The following is a 23,470-nucleotide window of genomic DNA, read 5'->3' as shown; positions in this document are numbered from 1 at the left end:
GTTTAAACAAATGATAGTTTGGGCCTAGAAATTGTTGACCATATCCCATGAATAATGGTCTGAACAGTCCATTGCTATGTGGTTAACGCCCGTGGTCCTCTTCCTATTAACAGCATATAAGAAGTCAGTGAGAGGAAGAAGGAAAATCAAAGCTCCCCAAGCACCTGCTGATGCAGCAGAAATTACAAAGGAAATGGAGCACAACAGCCCGGCTTGCGGCAATGACGTCTTTGAGGAGAACTAACTGAAAAGTGCAACAGGAAGTAATATCCCAGACGGTGTGGACTGCGGGAAGAGGCTTGGACCGGGAGCCAGAGAACCCAGTGTTTGAACCCCAGCTCTGATAGTGACTCCCTCCGCAACTTGGGCAAGTCACATAACCACCCTCCCCACCCATGAAATGGGGATAAAGACATTTTGTTAGCTCGTGGAGGGTTCCAGGGGGACTAATTCCCAACGACGTGGAAAGCACTTTGAAGATCCTTATGAAGTGCTAAGCGTTATTGCTGGGTCTGAGGCATGAAAACCTAGGCACACAGCTGAGATCCGTGTAGCATGGCAGTGGTGAACTCCAGAGGAGCCGGAGCAACACAGCTGAGCTTCCACTGGTTTTACACAAGGCCTAGAGAACAAACAGCTCGGTGCTTTTCACACTCTCAGAGCAGAACCTCACTGGAAAACAAGAGCTGGTGGTGCCTGTCCTTGATGGCACCGTGCTGACACAGCTGTGTATCGCTGCTGGTGCCTCCGGGTCTGATTCCCTTCTCCAGCGCACCAGTTCCACCCTGGTGTCACTCCCACACTGAGTCACTACCGGTTTATGGCCTGATGCTGCACCTTGCTGGATCAGGCCCTTGTGCTGCTGCCTGCGAGAGAATGAAGGCCTTAAATGCAGCGCTGCTTTGGAGTGCTGGAGTCAGGGCAAGGAGCAGAGACTTTAGAGGATGCAATGCCATGGCATTTCATACAAGGAGAAGCACTTCAAGGGGGTAATTACAAAGACAAGCTGATGGGAACAGGGATATACACGTTAAACATCCCATTTGTGAGTTTCTGGCTGTAGGATAAAAGAAGGTGACAAGCAGAACACGTTGCACAATTAAATGTGCTCAGGCCTGCTTTTCCCCACATTTACAGGCTACATTGATTAAATCGCTGCACAGGTTGACTATAATAGGTGGTTCTGTTGTTTGCATTGTACGAAGCTGATGTTTTCCCTTTTCCAGTTCAATGCACGGGGCAGGAAAGCTGGCTGTGGAAGGGAGCAGAGGGAGGAATGATGGGGTGAGATGCACGTGCAAAGAGAAGTGGGAGAGAACAGGATGGAAAGGGGAGAAGCTGCACATATGCTCTCCTGCAAAATGTACCGGATCCCTGGAAAGGTCAGGTCTGTAAGTCAAAGCTGCAGCTTGCATGAGCAACACTTACTCAGCAGGTCACACTGACCTTGGCAGCATCACCGGGCTCTTATTTTCTCCTGGAGAAACTGTTCATGAACAATTTTTCCAATGTGTGAGGTATAAAGAGGGTTTCCTTCAGTGTCAGGCAAGCAGGGCTCCTCTTCCCACCTAGTCGATGCTGAACAAGCATATTAATTTTGGCCGTTATTGCGAGGAGGGACTCTGCCGTGCATAAGGGTGGAATTTCCCTGAGTCCCTTCTGGAGTGTGCAAGGACAGCAGCACTGAGCAGGAGTCTGTGCCACACTCGGGTCTTTAACTGGCTTCCCTTTGGAGGCACTGCAGGAGCAATGGGCGGAGTTAGTTGCTTTACTTTGAACAGCCGTTCTCGGGGTGGGGAAGTTGAGTTTCTTCATTCTGGCCCGGGCCCCTTCTGTCTTTGAAGACTGTGCATTGGCTTGAAGGTGTGGAAGCATCCCAAGAAGTAGCCTGAGGGCCTGAGAAGTGACAGAGATTGTTCCCCTGATCTTGCAGTTCCCAGGTCCTGCCCCAGAGGGTGATGGCCTCTTTGGGTCCTAATGCTGGATAAAGCCTATGTGTGCCCATTAGAATCCATGTGTCCCTTATGTGTTTAAAGAAAACAGAGGTCGGGGGGGAATCTGACCTGGGATTGTCTATATGGTTTAATGAAAAAAGAACAGGAGTACTTGTGGCACCTTAGAAACTAACAAATTTTTGCGGATACAGACTAACACGGCTGCTACTCTGAAACCTGTCATGGTTTAATGAAAGACACTTGTACGTTATCCTATGGAAAACTAGCTTAGGCAGCAACAACGGAGCTCTTGTTTCAGAGGGAGAGCGGAGCTGCCCGGATCGAGTGCAGAGGCGATGCTCAGTCTGTGGGCTGGGAGGGTTTAGTTCATATCACTCTGTGCCATACCCTGAGCTCTCAGCCTGGATCTGGTGGCTCAGACGACTGCCTGCCTTCTCCACAGCAGCAGGGAATATCAGCTGCTATAAAGCAGTAGGGAGATAAATGGCAGCCAAAGCTCACAAGAAGGAACAAGGCCTTGAGATAGACAATAATACCGACTGCACCGGGGGGGAGGAGAAACGACAAAACATCCGGGGTGGATGGAGTGGGCCCAAGCTCTAGCACTGCGGCCCCAGGACCACCACCCCTGCACCTGAGGGGAATGCCCCGTCACATCCGCCCCGCTGGAGCTCAGGGCCCTGCTAAGAGTCCTGGATGTTCTCTGGGCGGCGGAAAAACGCAGTCAGTGCAGGCGGCCCACGTGACCAAATAAAACAAGTACGTGCAGGAGAAGGAAATAAGCCACGGCCTGAGCTCCTGTAGCATTGCCAACAGCCCCTTATTATCTGGGGCGTCCCTATTTTTTCATCTCTGTACAACAAGATCAGGAGTTGCTGACTAGTGATGCAAAAATCAGCAAGAAATACCCCTGTCAAATGTAGCTGAGTAGTGCTTATTATTATTATTGTTATTAATAATAGTAATAATAATGATGATGATAATATTGGGAGGAGGACTGGGGTGGCGGATGCTAAGAAAACAGCCCCTTATTTTTGAAATACAATGTTGGCAACCCTAGAGGAGGCATGTCTTTTAGTCTGACACTACCACCTAGTGGGGGAAACATGCTAGCATCTAGTTTCATTAATTCTGAATGGTAGAAGTCTTAGTTTAGATCTATAATAAAAAGTTAAGTATCAGAGGGGTAGCCGTGTTAGTCTGGATCTGTAAAAAGCAACAGAGAGTCCTGTGGCACCTTTAAGACTAACAGATTTATTGGAGCATAAGCTTTCATGGGTGAATACCCACTTCGTCAGACGCATGTCATGTCATGCGTCTGACGAAGTGGGTATTCACCCACAAAAACTTATGCTCCAATACATCTGTTAGTCTTAAAGGTGCCACGGGACTTTCTGTTGCTTTTTAATAAAAAGTTAGGCAAACTCAGCTACGTTGCTCAGGAGTGTGAAAAATCCACACCCCTGAGCGATGTAATTAAGCCAGCCTAACACTCACCCCCGTGTAGACAGCTCCTAAATCAATGGCCTGATTTTCAAAAGTGTTGAGTATCCAACAGCTCCTACTAAAGTCAATAGGTTCTATGGGTAACAGCACTTTGAAAATCAAACCACTTATTTAGGACCCTAATTATGGATTTAGGCACCTAATGGCAGTTCTTTTTTCTTTTTTTTTTAAATCGCAGCCTTAACTATTGAAGGGGTTAATAGCTAGGTGCCTATTGTGCACAAATCTTTCTATGAACAGGATAATTCATAATTCCAATGTAATGTCGAGCACAAATTGTGAACCAGCCTAACATCTAAGACATCCTTATTGTCAAGCATCTAGAGAACCATCTGAGGCTTATGAGGTGCACAGGCTTCACGCTGGCCCTCTGAACAGGGGTGAATTTCTGTTCTATGGGGGTGAAATCCTGGTTCCACTGACGTCCATGAAAAAACTCCCATTGAGTTAAATGAGGCCAGAATTTCACCAGATGGCCTTGTCTGCATTAAGAAAAGAGGTGTGTTTTTGCCCTACCTGAACTGTGGTAATTAATACATGGTAGAATCTAGGGCCCGCCCTTGGGGTTTACCTCGACTCGCTGTCAGGTGTTAAAACTGCTACAGCCTTGTCCACACTAGGATATTAGCACATAGTAGTTACCATGTGCTTAAACCCCCACCTTTTTTCGTAGTGTGGCAGCTCTTTATGTGTGTGTTTGCTGGCAGAAGAATATCATTCAGTTAAGGAAATGGGAGGAGATGTCATGCAGACGTTAATTTTATGTTTTCAGATAACCCTGGCTAATCCTGTGATAGCATGGTAAGAACCAGGGTAGATTATTTTCAAATCTTCCTCTTAAAGTGTCACATGCCTGAGGTTATATTATATTATAAAAACCAAGTGCATGTCCTAAATGGAGGCTGGGAAGAGTCACAGGACACAAAGCTCAGTCCCGTATTTCCTGTGTGACAAAGTGCCTCTGATGCAAATGTGGAATATGTAGCTCAGTTAACCAGGTGATTGCAAATCAAAGGGAACGTTGGAGCAGTCCAGTGCTTAGCGTGCAGAAAGGCGAGTGTGAACTGATAGGTAGCGCACCAGGCTGTGAATCAGGAGATGTGATGGCTACATCATGTGATTTGTGGGAGTCACCTCTCTATGAGTCACCAATGAAATGGGGCTAATGGCACTTAGGTATCTTTGAGGTCAATGGATGCTAAGTATTGTTATATGAGCACACTGTTAATCAAGGGCCTAATCCTCTGAGGAGCTGAAGTCAATGGAACCATGCTGATTCACGACAGTTCAGGAGCTGGCCTCTTCATTGGGTAGCTACCAGAGTAAGAGATCTGGGTCAGGTCTCTGCACAGGGGAATCTCCAAGTGGCATAGCCAAGTCTAACTCACCTGCTCCTGGCAATCCAGCATGGAAAAATGGGAGGGAGAAGAGGGAGCATGGCAGGCAGGGACTATGGTTATTCCAGGTTGATCCCTAGGAACTGTTATAGCTGGAGTGATTTAGAGCAGCGAAACTGGCCCCCAGCCAGCCCCAGGACTGGCCGAGCAGAAAGGTGACTGACAACTATCTCTTTTAATGCCCCATCCTTGGTTCTACATCAAGCGCAGCTCAATTCAATCCAAGGATCGGCCCCTACTTTTCGAGGCTGTTGTAGGAAAGACACTGAGCTCTATTTCACTAACAAAATGAAGTCCTGGCAACACGGGGACGCAGTCGCTTTTAAAACCTTTGCTGAGAAGTGGGCAGGAGCTGCTGACATTTCTGTCAGTGCAAATTATGCAGTGTGTGGATTAGTGAAGCGCAGATTAGCAAATTCCCACTTTACTGAAGGACCAACAAGAAGCCCAGATGCCATGTAATCCTTCAATTAGTGATCTCAGCCCAGTTCCTTGCTGATGCTTTTCCACCACGCATTCAGCCACAGCTCAGCGCAGTTGGCAGCCTGTGCGTAGCAGAGGCCCAGAACTGAAATCACCAGGCTTTGGCTGCAAGGGTTGACCAGCAGAATTACCACTGAGGAACTTGCACCCTGCTCACCTGTGCTACGGTACATTCTAGCTACTGCTAGCTCATCACAGAAACTCTTGAGAGGGTTTCCTGAATGGTAGCTCTGCGAAGCCAGAAACACCTTTGTTTGCAGCAGCTCTCAATCCTTTCAATAGCTCTGCTCCGAGACCAGGAACTGAATTGCTGCTTGCCAGCTACAGCACCCCACTAGCAGTGGGCATTGTGGAAATCAATGTGCTTAGCTCCTCTGTTCCAAAGTGCTTCTGACATTCAGGTCATTAAACAGGAATAGATCCAAATAAGAGAGTAGCTTCCCTTGTCATCGGCACTGAGTGTGCTGTCGATTTTTCATTTCCAGGTGAAATTACAAGGACCCTGCCCGGGGAGGGGGCTAATGGGCAGAGGGGTAGAAGATGCAGAGGCAGCAGAGATGGGAGATGAAGGAAAAGATTCTCACCCAGATACTAGTTGATGGCCTATCCTACGTACTCTCACAGCACATTTTCTCGAGGATCTAGCTAGCATCCCACAGCCGAGGATTGGGGTAGTGTCAGGCAGTGGATGTCTGAGGGCTGTATCCAAAGGAGAGATGGAATGAAGGCGCAGAATTCAGAAGCAGGTCCAGAGTTCAGGCACCCTATTGTTTGGGGTTGTGCCGATGCAAGGATTGGGTTCGGGCCCCTCTCTGATCCAATGAGAGCAAGGAGGATTGTGGAAGGGTCGCAGCGGCGTTTGTCTTCCATGTATGAGGATTTGTATCTTCTCTATACGCCCCGCCCAGCATGATGGGAATAGAAACTAGGCCCAGTTTAGGGCCCAAGCCTGCTCTCAGCTGCACCCCATCACACTATTTGGGGTTTCCAGTGCTGCCCTGGCATTTGTCATCTTCATGTCCTGCACGTCTGGTTGTTGGTAGCAAAGAATCACCCTTCACCCACAAACTATATCTATAAACAAAGTTTTGCCTTCCCCCTAACCAGGAACATCACGGGCTCTGGGAGGGAGTTTGGTGCAGGAAGGGATTCTGACCTGGGGCAGGGGGTTGGGGTGCAGGAGGGGGTGTGAGGTGCAGACTCCAGCCGGGAGGCGCTTACCACAGGCAGCTCTCAGCCAGCAGCGCAGCAGGGCTCAGGCAGGCTGCCTGCCTGCATGCCATGGCCCCACGCTGCTCCCGGAAGCAGCCGGCTGCTGGCACTTCTCTGTGTGCTCCTGGAGGGAGTGGGACAGCATGTCTCCACGCACTGCCTGCGCCCCCAAGTGCCACCCCTGCCGGCCAATCGGAGCTGCAGGGGTGGTGCTGGGGGCGGGGGCAGCATGCGGAGCCGCCTCCCTCCCTCCTCCACCAGGGGCCTGGGAGACGTTCCAGCAGCTGGCCACTTCCGGGAGCGGCGTAGGGCCACGGCATGTAGGCAGCCTGCCTGAGCCTTGCTACACTGGGGTCCCCCTTAGCCTGGGGCCCTGGGCTGCAGCCCCTAAAGCCCTTGCATTAATCCAGCCCTGCCACCAAACTGGATGGAGACACACTGAGCCAAAAAATTAGCACAGAGCCAAAAAATGTAATGAACGATGGAATTCATTTCTTTATGTAAAATAATCGCCCTGATACATGCCTACACTTCCTTGGCAAGGGAACCATTTAAAAGTCCTGCCAACGATAACAAACTCCTAATTTTTTTTCCACGGGCAGCAAAACGTCATCACATAATGAACCTTTGTTCTACTGCATTCTTCTTTTACTGTATTTTCTATTGGCTTTTTGTCCAGAGTCTGACATGTTCCAACAGGATTTTTCAGCTAATGTCCTGGTACCTCCATCCTTTTGGGAAGCCTGGCAGGGACACAATATTTCAGAAAGCCCCAGTAACCCATAACCATAAAACCAAAAGATACATGTGCAAGGTTTGAGCCAAGTGCTGCTCTGAGCACATTCCTCAAGTAAAATAAATCTTTATATGCTGCAGTCCATCTAGCTGCATAAAACTAACTACAATGCTTAGAGATACGTGTTCCTGCCCCACATTAGCTTTGAAAACATGAATAATTTTTGAAATCCATTAATTTTTGTAATTATGCCCCTCAGCCTCTCATTAACTTAATTCTTGACAGCCAAACGATGCCTATTGATTTGGCAGTATTAGTTATGCTGTAGACCTGATATTGGAAATGTTCTCCTATAAGAAGGCCATGTGAGACTACACCAGGAACCGGTGATGACGGAATTTCATTACTGTGAGATTTTCCACATAGGGACCCAATCCTGCTCATCTTGACTGAAGTTAATGAGACTATTTGAATGAGTAAAGAGAAAAAGATTTAGTCCTATGGGGCCAATCCAACTCCTGTTGGAGTCTTTGGCAGTCTTTGGTTAACTTGAATGGGAGTTGTTTTAAGACGTGTACATACCTACAAGACCAACTAGTCTGCAAGTTAAATAAAAACATTTTTTCAGCTAAATTTATATTCAAGACAGGAAGGTCCTTTGAAAAAAAAATCCATTGAAATTTTTTGTTTGTAAGCTTGATCTATGCATATCAGGCATTGTGGCAGAGTCTGTGTCGGTCGCTGTGAAGCTCTTGTTTTGCATAGCTGATTGGAACCAGACTCAGAATAAGTGGAGCTCTTTCTTGCAAGTACTTTTAGCACTGAGTGATCAAAGAACATCGCACCTTATAGGCTGGCTGCCCAATCCATGTGCCCTGCCCTATTTTGCATGTGCAAATCTAAATTTTAGCATGCACAAAATGGGCAGGAAAAAAAATCTGAACCCACAGTTTTGTAGGCCAGGTTCAGGGGCCTTTGCAAATTCTCCACTAAAGATCCTTCATACTAACAATGGAGCAGTAAAGTAATACAGAAGCTGTCCCACTGAAGGAGGAGGACTTCTAGCAGTTTGACAGCTCTTGTTTATTTAGCTTGGCTAAATTATAGCTCTGACACCATCAATAAGGAAATTCTAATATAATGGTTGGAATCGTGAATTGGTTTCCCAAAAGGAACTCGTTCATGTCTTACCCAGTTGGTTTCTACTAGATAAGGATCTGGATCTGAAATTCCATAAACGGTAAGAGTGTTTAGATCTGTGCTTAGGGTCTCGTTCACTTTTATTCCATTATAAATAGCCAGGATTGTCTCCCTTATTACCTGCTGTGAAAATCCAGATTCCAATAAAAGACTGTTGTAATTTTTTGCTTGCTGATCCTCAACCACTCATATATATTGGATCATACTTACAGCATGAAACACTGCTGTCAGCTTGCATGTCCTGGAAACACATATCAAACACCCTTATTCTATTACTGCACGTCAGCCTCTTGTCCAATTCGGCACTAAAGGGACATTTCCAGGTAGTCTCTAGACCCAAAATATAGGTGTTGTAAGACTCAAAGAGTTTACAAATCTTGACAATCGATAGACATTTCTATCTTAAAACAACAAAAATTTAAACCCTACACAAAAGTTTCTCTGGAGTATATTTGTAATTCAAACATTCCAGTGCTATATTCAAGTGCGGAAACCAGGAAGTAAAGCTGACTAGAAGCAAAATGAAACTAGCTCAAATGTTTTCCTTATTGTCTGAGCTGAATGAAATGCAGAAAGTAAAGAAGCGCAAACAGTGAAAGGCAAATTAGATTCTTAATCTTTTTTTCAATATTCTGAAATGTCATTAGCTATCTGGCTACAGAATGTTGGGGATGTTTTATTTAACCTCTTTAATGAGAAAATCCTTAATAACATTAAACTTGAAGAAGTTACTGCCACGCATAAGGAAATTTTTAATAACACAGGATTTTCACAAAAACCCATTCCCGTATCCTTTTCTTTTAACACGTGCCTTTTTTCATCATGCTGATCACCAATTCCTCCATAAAGAGGAGCTTTCTTGTTTAAATTGGGTCTGATTCAGTCAGTAATGCCAGCAAATAATAATAATGCAGCCTCATTCACTGATTCACTGCAGGTGCAATTCATCCTGTGCAGAGGGCTGGCATGCGATCAATGCAATGTTTAAATCCCACCTAAGTGTTGAGGATTTCAGGGGGATGTGAGTGATACCTAGGCCTTGTGCAGGAGCTCTGCTCAGGGTGAATTTCACCCTGTATGCACAAAGTATGTACTTGCACATACAAACAAATATCTGCATAAAAAGTCAAGTTTGCAGTATGCAATTGCTAGTTCTGCGTGTGCAGCTGCACATTTGGCTGGGATAGTTTGCATGTGTGGACACATACTGTATATTATTAGCAAAAATTTAGGGGCAAGATTTTCAGCAGTGACTAGTGATTTTGAGTCCCTCGCTTTTGGGGTGCCCAATTTCAGACACCTCAAAGGAGGTGAGGGCAAGTGCTCAGCACTTTTAGAAAATCAGCCCCCTTGAAGGTGTCTATTGGGTACCCAGATGTCAAGGCACCCAGCCTCACTAGTCACTCTTGACAATCTCATCTTGGGTGTCTAGTTTTGAAAAATGTAGCCAGGTCCAAGTTTTCAAAAGGGCTCCTCCCCACCTTTAAATCTGTGGCTCTAATTCTGTATGCAGAAATCGAGTGCACCCCCCCAAAGACACAATTCATGTCTTCCTGGGCTGCATGGCACAAAAGCTGCTTCCAGGCACAAGGCCTGTATTTTTCAGACACAGACGCATTGTGTACACTAATCTACATGTGCAAATGTAGAGGCTAGTTTTGAAATTTTGGTTCATGAATTCAAAATGTTGGTCTTATTATGAGGGTTTTTAGCCAAACCAAGAACTGTAATGCACAATGTTACCTGAGCAACGAGAACAACTCACCCCTCACCAGACTTCCCAGTGCCCTTCTGAGTGGAGATGCAAGCCTTTGCCCTGCTCCTTAGCCCACACCCCCAGCATCTCCAGCTTTTCTAGCCGCTCAACTAGCATTTTTTTTTAGTCTTCAGCTCCTGCCTGTCATTAGGATGTCTCAGCTGCTGGGTGGGCAGAAGACGGATCAGCCAGGCAGATCCTTCCAGCCCTGCAAGAGGGTCTCTGTCTCCTGCCATTTCCTGCTCCCTGTCCATGTCACCCCACAGAGCTATGGGGAGAAGATACGGGGATTGGAAGCAGAGAATCCCTGGGCTGCCAGAAGGGCAGCTCCATTTTCCCACACAGTGGTGCACATGGAAGGGAAGATGAGGCAGCCCCTGCTATGAAAAGGAGGCTGGCATTGAGTGAGGATGGGAGCAGAGGCAGCCTGTCGAGATGCTGAAGGTGAACAAGGTGGACTGAAAGGGGCTGGATTTGGTGGACTGAAAGGGGCTGGATCACTGATCTGCTGGAGAGGAGGAAGGATGGAGCAGGGCTGGAAGTGAGATAGATTATGATGCTATTGATGGATTGCGCTGGGGGGGATAATGGATGGTAGCATGGATTTGGGTAGATTTAGGAAGGGGGTTATTTAGGGAGTTACTCTGATGTGATCCTTAACCTGGGGGGTCATCATATCAGGCTTCTTGAGGCAACCTACACTGGTCTTCCCCACGCACCCCTGGGCATCCCTGCTTTCTCCTCTCCCTCAAAGCCTTTCTTACTCCCACCCTGATTGTGTCCTGCTCTTTACCGAGTGGGCCACTGTCTCTGCTGAACACTGAATATCTATGCGGAGTGCTGATTTTTTGCTACTTATTCAGAAGACAAATTTTACAAGATCACACCAAGAAAGTTACCACTCTGTGGTTAATAATCCATATTGCAGTTCCTGTGCCATATGGTTAAGTAAAGGTTTTGATTCATTCAGTCAAAAATCCTCATGTAAATGCCACATACATTTTTCATGAAGGGAGCACATAACCCTCCCCAGTGGAGAGTTATATGATTAAATCAATCAGCTCGGCCTTTTTAAAACACTTAATGATGCAGTGAAAGCTTGAATCATTTTCCAAGGCATATGGCTATTGGCACTGCGATCCACTCGGTAACATTTTCCCCTGAGGCTGGCATGTCATTATGCTTCTAACTGGAAACTAGCAGTGACAGACGAGCATAAAAAATACCTGCATTGATGAATGCATCTCAGGGTTCTGGGGGAAATGTCCACTCTGCTCCAGTGGGTGTCAAGAGGGAACACAGCTCCCAAGTGAAATTGCCTGTAGTCAAACAAGATCATTGGAACATCACTTCAGGTCATGTGATTAATGCACCAGTGAAAGCTGAAAGCTGCCAATCGGTCATGGCTGGCTCAAAGGTTTGGAATATAAGAGTAAGTGCCAGGGAGATGGATTAATGGGCAGAGTGCAAAAGAGGCACTTTAAGAGGCATTCAAAAAATGGCACTTTACATCTATGCTATTGTGCTCTTGTCAATATAAACCAGCCAGCCCTAGTATTTATCATAGAGACTCTGCGGCACTTAAGTGTCAAATGCGCCTGAGGTCAGCACTGGAGGGTACTGCTCAACAACATAGTCTGTTGGGCTTTTTGCCATAACAGTATCTTGTACTTAAGTAATATTGTCCTGGTAGGTTGAATTGAAACTGGGGTGTCCCTTCGCCTTCCCAAGTCCTGTTTGGGGGATGGAAGTAGGGAGGCCAAGGAAGGGAAGGCTGACATGGGTTGGACCCAGTTATCCTCATTTGTGTAAATGCCTTCACTGCTGATGGAATGTTCTAGTAACAACCTGAATGAAATATGAGGGCGTATGTGCTACACTCATCCACACTGAAGGAGCACACTTGTCGATGGATCAGGAAAGCTCTCTGGCATTCAAGCATTAACAGCATTGGCATTCAAGCTCTTTAACTGTGCTTTGAAGATGGCAACCCATCAAGATAACTGTGGAAGTTCACTTCTCTCTGTGCTATTGTTTTAGCTTTTCTGCTGGCTCAGTGGGACTGGTTACACGGTAAAGCTGTTTTTGCCAACAGAAAACAAGAAAAAATATTTCCATTTTAATTCACAGCTTGGGCTCTAGAGAACGGCAGAGAAAGGCTAGCTGAGTCTCCGTGCCCATTCATCCCTTCGCCTCATTGATGGGATTGACAACAAGGAAGCTTGACATTATTTTTTAACCTAAATTATGTTTTTGGTGTCTTTCCTGATAAAGTGATGCTGCCAAATGATTTAGGATGAAACCTGACCTACACTGACTGTCATAAATGATAGGGAGTTTTTTCTGAATTCTCTGATTTTTTTTAATACAACATTGTATAACTGATTATTTTTGCAATGGCTTTTTTTAAAAATAGAGCCTACAGAAAACAATGTTTTGTGCCTTGTTTTCCTTCGTTGCTATTAGTCAATACTATTAATTTTATAACACAAATGTTATTATATTTAGGACAGTTTGAAAAAAATAGAGTTTACGAAAGATCTACAATAATAATTAGCGTTTATATAGTGGTTTATGGGCCATATAAAAAAAATCTGCCTTTAATCTTGTGCCCACAGTTTAGCATCTACAATTCATGTACCGTAGTTAGACATCGATTTGGTTGCAGGTGCACAGTTGCAGGCATAGTATTAAAAGTTGGTGTAAAGCCTCTTTAAAAATGTGGCCCTTTTTGGTATTATTGGAAAATGAAATTCAACATTCTAAGGCCTTGATCCTGTGAATACTTACGTACCTGCTTAATTTTAAGCATGTGAGTAATTCCATTGACCTTAATGGAACAATTGGCATGCTGTGTTTGTGGTACTAGTGCCTACGTCTTCACCCTTTTAAGTATCAGAGGGGTAGCCATGTTAGTCTGGATCTGTAAAAGCAGCAAAGAATCCTGTGGCACCTTATAGACTAACAGACATATTGAAGCATGAGCTTTCGTGGGTGAATACCCACTTCGTCGGATGCAGGACTCTTCGCCACCCTTTTAAGTCTCCCAGTGAGTCTTCTCAATATGTAACCCACACTCCACTGCGTCACTCTTCACTTTATGAGTCTGCTACAGCTTTCATGCAAGCAGAGATGAGTCTTTCACCTAAAGCAGTAACACTGCATGTTTTTAGATCTAGTGGTCCTACGTTCAACTGCCAGACAAGTCCCCAAAATGTTAATCCTTCTGCCGGGTGTTATAGCAGTAAGAAGAGCTATGTTCAATGCTGCCTAGGGGTTCTGATTAAAACAAAAAATGAGACCCTGCCTGAAACCTTATCCACTCCCACGTTAAAGGAACTAACAACCTATCACACACAAACACACCCAAGTCTACAAGTAGAAACACCTAAGGATTCCTGAACCCCCAAATGTTGTTTATTTGGGAAAACACAAGAACCACATAGTTATAGATTCATAGATTCCCAGGCCAGAAGGGACCATTGTGACTATCTAGTCTGACCTGTATAACACAGGCAATAGAACTACCCAAAAATAATTCCTAGACATCTTGTAAATAAATAAATAAACAGCCAACTTGGATTTTAAAATTTCCAGTGATGGAGAAAACATGTCAAATAAAATTATCAAAACCCCTTGAACCGAACTGGAGGCAGTAAAACCCTCTGCGCCGAGGCTGCATTTGTTTCTGTCACCTGCACTCAGTGCTGAAAGTGTTCTGACAAAAGTGTCAAGTATCAGGGGGTAGCCGTGTTAGTCTGTATCTACAAAAACAACAAGGAGTCTGGTGGCACCTTAAAGACTAACAGATTTATTTGGGCATAAGCTTTCGTGGGTAAAAACCTCACTTCTTCAGATGCATAGAGTGCAAAACTGTGTGTGTATAGTGTGGGGGGAGGTGGGCTATCATAGACTGGGAGCATCAGCTTTGGTGAAATGGAGTTTAAAGTTCACTTCTCAGCAACCCACCTTGATTTATTTTTACATATTTTTTGTCCAGGTCTCAGACCCCTTGAAACTCCAGCTCCCCAATTTAAGTACCGTCTACAGTCCTGAGCACATCAAGGGATCTAGCTAAATAAATAAATAAATAAATAACATTAAAAAAATACTGATACTTTCAAAGCACAACAGGCATGTTTATGAATTAGCCCTTCAACTCCTTACTGGGGGGCAGATTAGGATTACTATTCCATGTGGGGGAAGATGAGATACAGGGAGGGTAGGTGACTTGCATAAGGACCCACAGCCAGCCCTAGGCACAGCAGGTCCTATGGCCAAACTCTGCACAACACATCCCTCTGACTCTGCATGGAGATGGTGTCCTTTGTGTATCTGGCCCCAGGGAGCGGGTGCCTACTATGCTCCCCTCAGGGGTGTGTCTCCTTGTACCTCCACCCCTAGGGGGTGGGACCCCTTAGACCCCCGCCCCTGGGGGGGGTGTCTCTTTGTCCCCCATACTTGGGGAGTGTCTCCTTGTGCCCCCACCCCCGGGGGCTGGTCGCCTGATGCCCCCGCCCCTAGGACCGCTGTTCCTTGTTCCTCCCCCCGGCTCCCCCTTTGTGCGCCCTGTGCTATTGCCGGCTTTAGGACCCAGTAGAGCCCGCGGAGCCGGCGGGGCGGCCTCGACAATGGGAAGGGGGGCAGGCCGAGCCAATGAGCGCACGCCTCGGCCCGTTGCTCATTTGCATACCGGCGCGGAGCGGCCAATGGGGCGGCGGCTGGCTGAGGCGGCCGCGCAGCCAGCGGCGGAGGAAGAGGATGGCGGCGGCCGCGGCGTGCGGGTCCCCCGCCAGCCGGCCGTCCCGGGAGCAGCCCCCGCCGCGGAAGCGGGGCGACTCCCGGCGCAGGCAGGCCGCCCTCTACTTCCTCAACAACATCTCCCTCGACGGGCGCCCCCCCGGCCTGGCCCCGCAGAAGCCGCCACCCCCCTCGGCCCCGGCGGCGGGGGAGGAGGAGGCGGCAGAGCCGGCCGGAGCCCTCACCCGGCTCCTTCCCGCCCCGCTGCCCGCCAGCGGGACCCCCCCGGCCCACGCCGTGGGGGCCAAGGGCGAGGCGGAGCCGGCCCGGCTGGCCGCCTTCCTGCCCCCGCTGCTCCTGGGCGGCCAGGTCGGGCCCACGCCCCCCACGCCGCCCGCCCTGCCGGGCCCCCCGGGGCTGCTCAGCCCCACGCAGCTCGTCCCAGGAGGGGGCGGCGGCGGATTCACGCTGGAGGTGCAGCGGCAAAGGTGAGCGCGCGGGGGGTCCCGGACGCCTGGGTCCCGCCCCTCTCTCCCAGGGTGGGGGTGGCCGTGTCCCCTCCGCGCTCGCCTGCCCTGGGCAGAGCGTCGGAGCAGGCAGCCCCCCCCCCCCCCCCCGGGTCTCTGCTCTGGGCTGAGACCGAGCAGGGGACACTTCATTCCCCCCGAAGGAGAATGTGGGGTGAGCCCCTAGCCTCGCCCCCCCGCCCCCAGCCAGGCGCTCACCCCCGGCCAAGGCATGGGCCTGGGAGAGTCCAGCCCCGAAGGGGGGCTTAGCTGCGATCCTCCCCCCCGGACCCTCCCCCCCCCGTGGACTAATCCCCAGCCTAAGAGCAAGTAGGAGGAATGTCCATGCTGTGGAAAGCATGGGGTGAGGGGGCTGAGAGCCAGCCTGGGAAAGTTGGGACCACCTATGGGGGGTGGAGGGGGAGAGATGAGGGGTGCGCCAAAGGTATAGCGCCTTCTTATGCTGGTATTAGCGCCTAGATTGTATCCACCTGTCTTTTGTTGAGGTGCGTTAGGAGAAAACCCTTAGCTGGGTGTCCTGTCTTTATAAAAGCCAGAGGAAGTGTCTTGGGGGTTTTGGTTCGGTTCAGTACTACTAATCCCTTTGTACTCCTGCATGTTTATTTTTAGGCGAGTGGGAGCGTGTTTCCCTTTCTGTCTCTCTCTTCATCAGAGCCAGTCAGTGAACTTTGGGGGGTTTCTCATCAGCCTGAGATCTAGGAGGTCATTTTGACATCTGTCTTCCTTAAGGCTGGGCACAAACCGGCTGGTCTGTGTTTCTGTTTCTCTACTCTTAGCTGACTTGATATGTTGATACTAGCAGGCATGCTCCTTGCAGAAAAACTTTTTTCTTTGAGCCTTACACAAGTCTGTAAGTGGCTAATGCTTAGTAATTTGGTAGCACACTGATAAAGATGTAATAAGTGGTCAGACTCTTAAAAAGCATTTTTGTGGGGAAAGGGGCTGTTTTGCAACATATTTCTGTTAGAAAACAAGCTGTTAGAGTTTGAAGTAATACAAATCCTGTACTGTATGGTATTAGTGATCATAGATTTTCAACTGTTCAGAAGCATGTTTTTTTCCCCCTCAGATCATGCTGATTCAATTAATTAAACACAACTTTGTGCCAGTGAACGTGTCCTAGATAGAGCTATAATTTGCTCCCCTTAATCTCAATTCTCTGTACTTTTTTTTTAATTGTCTACTTCTTGTTTACACTATTGTTTCGTGAGCAATATTAATCAATGGCTTGTATGTTAGAGGCATCCTTGGGTGAACTTCAGAGATGGGTACATTGTGTTTCAGTGAAGAAATATGATTGGACTGTGTTTAGGAGAACTCTTACTGGTCTGAAATGTGGATTATCTAATTATTGTTTATCTAATTAATTATTATTCTACTCATCTTGCTCACAAAAATAGCCATACAGTGTTAACTGCCCCACTGAGTCTACAGAGGGGCGGAAACAATAGTACAAAGAGATATGAGCCCCTTAGTCATGGTCAGTGGTTTGCTAACTTCAGAAGTTGATTGCAGTGCTTAAATAGGAATGTTGTTACTCAAGTTGTAATGCCAGGCAGCTTCTCCGATGCATCTGACCAATGTACTTGTTCAGTGCAGCTGAAAGTAATGGATATGTCCTATGATCCATAGGACACTGTTACCAGGACACGTGAAGGCTCCAGCATCAATGAAGATGGCTACACAAATCCTTTTATGATGAGTGACCCATGTCAGTTGTCCTGTCCTTTCTTTACTCCTCCACTCCCACTTTCCTATCTCCTCTCCACCCCCCACGCCCCCAAATAGTGACTGGTCCTGTCTCAGTTCCCTTAGGAAGAGGGAGAGAAGGCCCAACTGTCATGTTTAGCTTTTTACACATTGCAGAGTACTGTACAAAATATTGTTGTTGCATAAAATCTAAAGAAACAGTGTTGCTCTGCAACATCTTCCTGCACAGCAGACCTGTATACCAAGGGTATACCATGTATGGTCCACAAAGTCTTTATATGTAGGCCCAGGCTGCCCTCTCCATGTTAGCGATCTGGAAACAACAGTGTTGATCAACAGTATTTTTTTTTTCTTGAAGGTGCACATTAATAACAAGCAGTTCTTCATTTTTCAAGGAAGATATAAGTAACAGGAGATGTTTTGGTGGTGTGCACTTCCTTTTGACTTTTAAAATCATAATTAAATCTCTTGAGGGAAATTTCCATCTGGATCTCTGCTTGTATAAGCACTAAAGTGCCCCTACACTTTGCAGGTATAGACACCTATGTACCTGTAGGTGTCTTGCATGCTACAGACAGAGGAGCAAAATTGTGTGCATGAAGTTTCGCATATGTACACCAATGGAGGCTGAAGAAATATAACTGGATATGTAAATTAACTGTTCAGTGTGACTCCTCCCCTTCATGTGCCAAGTTACTTATAAGGGGCTAACACAATGTGTATTACACAACCATGTGACTTTATAGTATGTAAACATTCCTTTCCTTATCACATCTCAGTCCTCTTGTTTGAGGTCATTTCTCCCTATTCAGTATCTAATTTAGATGGTAATCTTCTTAGGTCAGTGACTCGTCACATGTTTTTTGTCTGTACGGCACCATGCACATCTACAGTGCTGTAATAAAATAACTAGGTTCAGCCTTGTGTCTTGGGTAGTAGTCCGTGTGTCTGCAAAGGGTAAAAATTTTCTGCTCGGTATTTTCAGTGGAACAGGTTTTTTATTATCCATATAGAATGTTGTTGTTTTTTTTATTCCATCATATGCACCAGCCACTGTATCCTCTGTATAATATGGAACAGAAAATGTTTCATAATAGCTGCATGTTTTTCTATCATCCCAAATCTTCTACAAAACAATGGGGAAAACAATTGTCATTTTAGTGGGACTCTGGAATTTAAATAGTAGATACTCAGTTTTTGCTGTGTGGTGGTGCTCACTCAAATGGGTTAAACTATTTTTGTCATGTAAATAAGCTCCAAATTGATGTATTCATAACCTGTCCAATTCCCCTGTAATACTGTGGCACAGCTGTTGATTTGATGGCACTGACACCCATATAATTACAAGTATCAGGGGGTAGCCGTGTTAGTCTGTATCTACAAAAACAACAAGGAGTCTGGTGGCACCTTAAAGACTAACAGATTTATTTGGGCATAAGCTTTCGTGAGTAAAAACCTCACTTCGTCGGATGCATCCGAAGAAGTGAGGTTTTTACTCACGAAAGCTTATGCCCAAATAAATCGGTTAGTCTTTAAGGTGCCACCAGACTCCTTGTTGTTTCCATATAATTACAGAGAACATTCTAAATTTATTTGTACAGTGTTGCTAACTAGGATGTGGTTTCACTGAAGAACTTGTAATGTTTGGATGCTATTGGGAAGAGCCAAGATAAGAACATAAGAGTGGCCATACTGGGTCAGACCAAAGTCATCTAGCCCAATATCCTGTCTTCCAACAGTGGCCAATGCCAGGTGCTTCAGAGGGAATGAACAGAACAGGTAATCCTCAAGTGATCCATCCCCTCTTGCCCATTCCCAGCTTCTGGCAAACAGAAGGTAGCTGACGTGTCTGGTCAATATAGACCAGGGTAAATCATGATTAAACTCACTAGGTGGAGGGTTTAATGAATATTGACTAACATTATGCTGAACACAGTTTGCTCAGGTCCAACTTGACCAGTCAGTGACGTGATGCTCAATTACTCACAGTTGCTATCCAGTTGTCTAGTAAAGACAAGCCCGTAGGGTGGAAAGTTCCAACACATACCCTTTATTAATATTTAGCCTGAGAGAATATGCTAACAGCGCTTTCTTTCTTGAGCTGCTTTATAAATCTCAATACGCAATTTTAAAGTGCTTCTGGCTATACATTGTACATTTAAAAGAAAGATTGAAGATTGAAAGCCTTTGTCTTTTGTGCAGATAGGCTGGTAGAATATCTAAAATTACAAATATGCTTTTTCACCACCTTTCTTTTTCTGCCTGTCATCCCTCCTCCCTCTCTCCTTTTCCATCTTACTCCGTTCTTTTGTTCTTTCAAAGAATAAGGCTAACAAAAGAGGGTGGAGGGAGGAGGTGAATAGGGAACAGAGCAGCATTGCCGGATCTTAATGAATTTCTGCAGCTGGGCCAGAAATTGGCACAGTTTGCCATGGAATCAGATAACTGAGGGCTCTGAAAATAGCCAAGTTATGAAAGCGTGAAGAATGGGAGCAACAACTATACATGACATTGTTTATTATGCACTTGTGAGGTTTTGGTATGGCACTAATGCAGGGAATAACAGTGAAATATATCCGCTGTGCATTTAGTTTAGCCTGCAAACAAATATCTGGCCAGATCAAAACCTCAGCAGTCACAATGCCATTTCACATTCTGCTTGCAGTCACTTACTTTCCCAAATTAAGCTGTTTTTGGCTTAGCAATTGGAGGAACTGTTCATAATAATGATGTGTGGTTGCTAATAAATCAGAAACGGCTTAAATTGATTTAGATCATCTTTATAGGTGGGTGATATTAAAATATGATTTATAGTTAAGGCTGACATTTTTTTTAAATAGCTGCTATTAATTGTGTGTCATGTTGATATAGTCACTGTCAAATTAATTCAGTATGTAAGGGGGGAGAAATATCTCACCAAGCATCTATACCTGTGACTGTTGATGTCGTGCTTTGCAGCACCATCATTTATACTTGAAGAAACATTTTATCTTTAAGCCATTTCTGCAAACGTACACGTTTGATCCATATGGCTGGGGCAACATTTTGTTAACATATCTTTTGAAAAATGTTTGATATGAGGTCATTACTGAGACTCAAGCAGATCTTAAAATCATAATATAGACGCTTTCTATGCCATTTAGTTTTAATTTTGTAAGACTTCAAATGTGCACTCAGTACTTTACAAGAAGCAGAAGATACTAAACAAAGAAGTCGTCCCCAGCTTTTGAAGAGCTTGCAGGCGCAAGTACAATAGTGGCATATGCTTTGTAGTGCTGAAATGAATAAATTCACAATTTACACCTTGTTCATTTGTCTAAATGTTAGCTAGACATTAGCCCAGTCCCTGTTTAGCAAGTACCGTTTTCACGCACATAACTTGTACCTGCCTTCTTTGCAGCAACAAAGGAATTGCGGGTGTAAAGGTTAATGTTTGCATGACTAGCTTCCATTGTACCCATCAATCATCCTAATATTCACAATTCGCCAAACAAAACAACAACAAAAACCCACTGTGTAATATATGTCCATAAAAGAGAGGCTGCCTGGTCTGTAGAAAAAATATGCCTTGATGTACACTGCACTCTGGCCAAAGAGTCCTTAGGCAAAATTTCCATTGTGACTGACCTATGAGATCATTTGACATCATCTTCTAAAGGGGACCAGCAGCTTTTAAAAATATCTTTTAAGATCCCAATCAAGGGAAATCTCTGTGTAGACTTAATTATACTTGCAATTGTTCTTATCTTCATGCAATTGCTGTAATTTTTCAAAGCAATTAATTGCTTGTGAAAATGTCATTGACAAGTGCATTAGAATCAAGTATGTGCTAGAAAAGACACAGCAGTGCCTTTTCTGTCATTTTTACCCCACATGCCCTGCCTGTAACTCACTCATGCCAGCTTGCATCACCCCTGTTCTGGAGAAGCCACTGCTAGAAGTGAAACCAATACAAGTGAAATCCTTGCCCGTTTCTGAGACAGTAAAAAATGAACGCTGCCAGTTGAGATGTACTTATGAGCAATATTAATCTAAACACTTTATAACTCACAACAAAAAATGGGGGTGTTTTTGTCCCAACTTCTTAGCAAAAATATCCTAGCGGATTCTGTAGCAAGGTCTCATGTGACCAGGACTTCATTATTTTCACAGTAGTCTACTATAAATATACTTGTTGAAATACCATAAATTATAGTTGTCCAATATATATGTAGTGATGCAGTATTCATGGGGAGGTTAATAGCTTACTTGAGAACTTACAGCATTCAGTGATTTTCATTGTTCTTCCCCCATCCCCACCCAGCAAACTAGTGAGGTTTTTACTGCATTTTGTTTTAAAATGCATCCTCTAGCTTTGAAATTTATTTGGGATTTCTGTTTATTTTTTAAAACAAAATCTGTGCAATTCACCTTTTAAAATCATATCTTTTCCCCCAAAAACTGAGGTAGTGAACTAGTGTCTTCCCTCAGGTTTTGGCACTCAAGAGTTCAGAGAGCTCATGGTGTGCAACAGCTGTACCATTTCTGAGAGCTGTGAGTGTGTGTGATGAGTCAATGTTTGGACTGTCAGATGCTTTTTACCATAACAAGTCTCGGAGCAGGAGTCTCTCTTCTCAATAACTGCAGATAAGTGGACTGTTCAGACTTACAGCTGCTTAGCTGATTGAACTGATGGCCATTCTACCGTGTCTGTATTTGAATCGCATGCCCCAGTGCTGCTGTATACTGTTGACATAGGATTAGGGAAGTTATTGTGGGCGATCATAGAACCAGTCCATGTGAAGTGTTAGCTTAATAGCACTGGGATGTGTATTTCATTTATTGCAAGCTATTCACTAATAGGGGGATGAGGCAGGTAGTGCAAGTTATTTACCACAAGTTCAGAGAGCTCCTTCAAACTACGGAGATAAATTGGCTTTCTGACCTTTTTTGCAATAAGAGCAGCAGCTAGCCAGTGACTGACTTTTTTGTAGCTCTATAAATTTCCCCTGAATAAATGGTTTTATTGTTTGGTTAGCTGGAATAAAACTTCAGTATCTACCCTGTATATCTTTTTACAGTTTCATAGCTTTAACTCTTTGGGAAAGGTAAGCATGTCTGGAGATGCCTGTGATCCTTCATAGAAATATTTTGGCTCTGTGGTTTATTCAGAGTTTAAAAATGCTTAGTACTCAGTCACACAAGCAAACATAATGAAATTTAGATTGTGTAACAAACATGGAGTATTTCTGATAAAGCAGGTAACTACGTACTGATTGCCCTGAGCTAAAAACATTCTGACATTCTTCAAATGTAGAGCTCTTAAACGCCTACATAGCAAATCTTTGGCTTCTGGCTATTGTTTATGATCTATTGCAAACTACTATTACAGTTTTACCTTCAGAAAGCAGATGTTAAATTGAAGTCTTTACTTTGCTTACAAGGTAACAATTAATTATATTAGAGGGACAGTCATCCCCCAAATCTGTGCCCTTAAAAAATTATAGGGTGCACTCAGAAGTGGATTAAGATTTATTATGGCCCTGGGCACAAAAAAAATTTGGGCCCCCCACACTCTGGGGGGCCCAGGAGTGCCAGAACCAGGGGGGTTAAGGGAGCCATGCCTCCCCACTCTTTTAAGAGGTGGGAGGGCCATGCCCCCCACTTTTTAACGTGGGCGTAGTAGCATCAGGCAGAGTGGCCACGGCATAGTTTGTGGGGAGCATAGAGGTGTTGCCTCCCAAACTGCAAGCCAGTTAGGCCAGAGGTGATAGGAGGAGTGGTGCTACACGTGGTTGTTACCTTGGGCACTGTCAAGGTTCCCTCCCCACTCTAAACCCTAGGGTACAGATGTGGGGACCTGCATAAAAGACCCCCTAAGTTTATTTCTACCAGCTTAGATTAAAAACTTCCCCAAGGCACAAATTCCTTCCTTGCCCGTAGTATCGCTGCCACCACCAAGTGATTTAAACAAACATTCAGGGAGGGCCACTTGGAGCCCTACCTCCCCCAAAAGATCCCCCCAAGCTCCTACACCTCCTTTCCTGGGGAGGCTTGAGAATAATATCCTAACCAATTGGTTACAGAGTGAGCACAGATCAAATCCCCTGGGTCTTTAGGACACTGAAAAACAATCAGGTTCTTAAAATAAGTTTATTTAAAAAAAAAAAAAAAAAAAAGATAAAAGAATCACCTCTGTAAAATCAGGATGGAAGATAACTTTACAGGGTAAACACACGTTTTAATATATTAAACACCATTATAAATGC

At 45.3% G+C, this 23,470-nt stretch overlaps 2 protein-coding genes across 4 annotated transcripts in view; both read left to right on the top strand.

The window, feature by feature from the left end:
• RBBP8NL (RBBP8 N-terminal like) overlaps positions 1-1,174 on the top strand; it is a 105,847-nt gene extending 104,673 nt beyond the window's left edge. For both annotated transcript variants that reach the window (XM_005302910.4, XM_042858427.2), the window contains one exon: positions 114-1,174. In XM_005302910.4, coding sequence (XP_005302967.3) covers positions 114-244 — 131 coding nt within the window. In that variant the 3' untranslated portion in view covers positions 245-1,174. The remainder of the gene's footprint in view (positions 1-113) is intronic.
• Positions 1,175-14,950: 13,776 nt separating this feature from the next.
• The window catches only part of CABLES2 (Cdk5 and Abl enzyme substrate 2), a 53,162-nt gene continuing 44,642 nt past the window's right edge, over positions 14,951-23,470 (top strand). Inside the window, exon 1 of one of the 2 annotated variants that reach the window (XM_024114908.3) lies at positions 14,951-15,473. In XM_024114908.3, coding sequence (XP_023970676.3) covers positions 15,007-15,473 — 467 coding nt within the window. In that variant the 5' untranslated portion in view covers positions 14,951-15,006. The remainder of the gene's footprint in view (positions 15,474-23,470) is intronic. The other variant, XM_065566127.1, reaches the window with a different exon arrangement.

The sequence above is a fragment of the Chrysemys picta genome, chromosome 13 (genome assembly GCF_011386835.1).
Source record: "Chrysemys picta bellii isolate R12L10 chromosome 13, ASM1138683v2, whole genome shotgun sequence".
In the NCBI taxonomy this organism is placed as follows: Eukaryota; Metazoa; Chordata; order Testudines; family Emydidae; genus Chrysemys; species Chrysemys picta.
The sequence above is the reverse complement of the archived record's forward strand: the minus strand, read 5'-3'. Positions and strand labels throughout refer to the sequence as shown.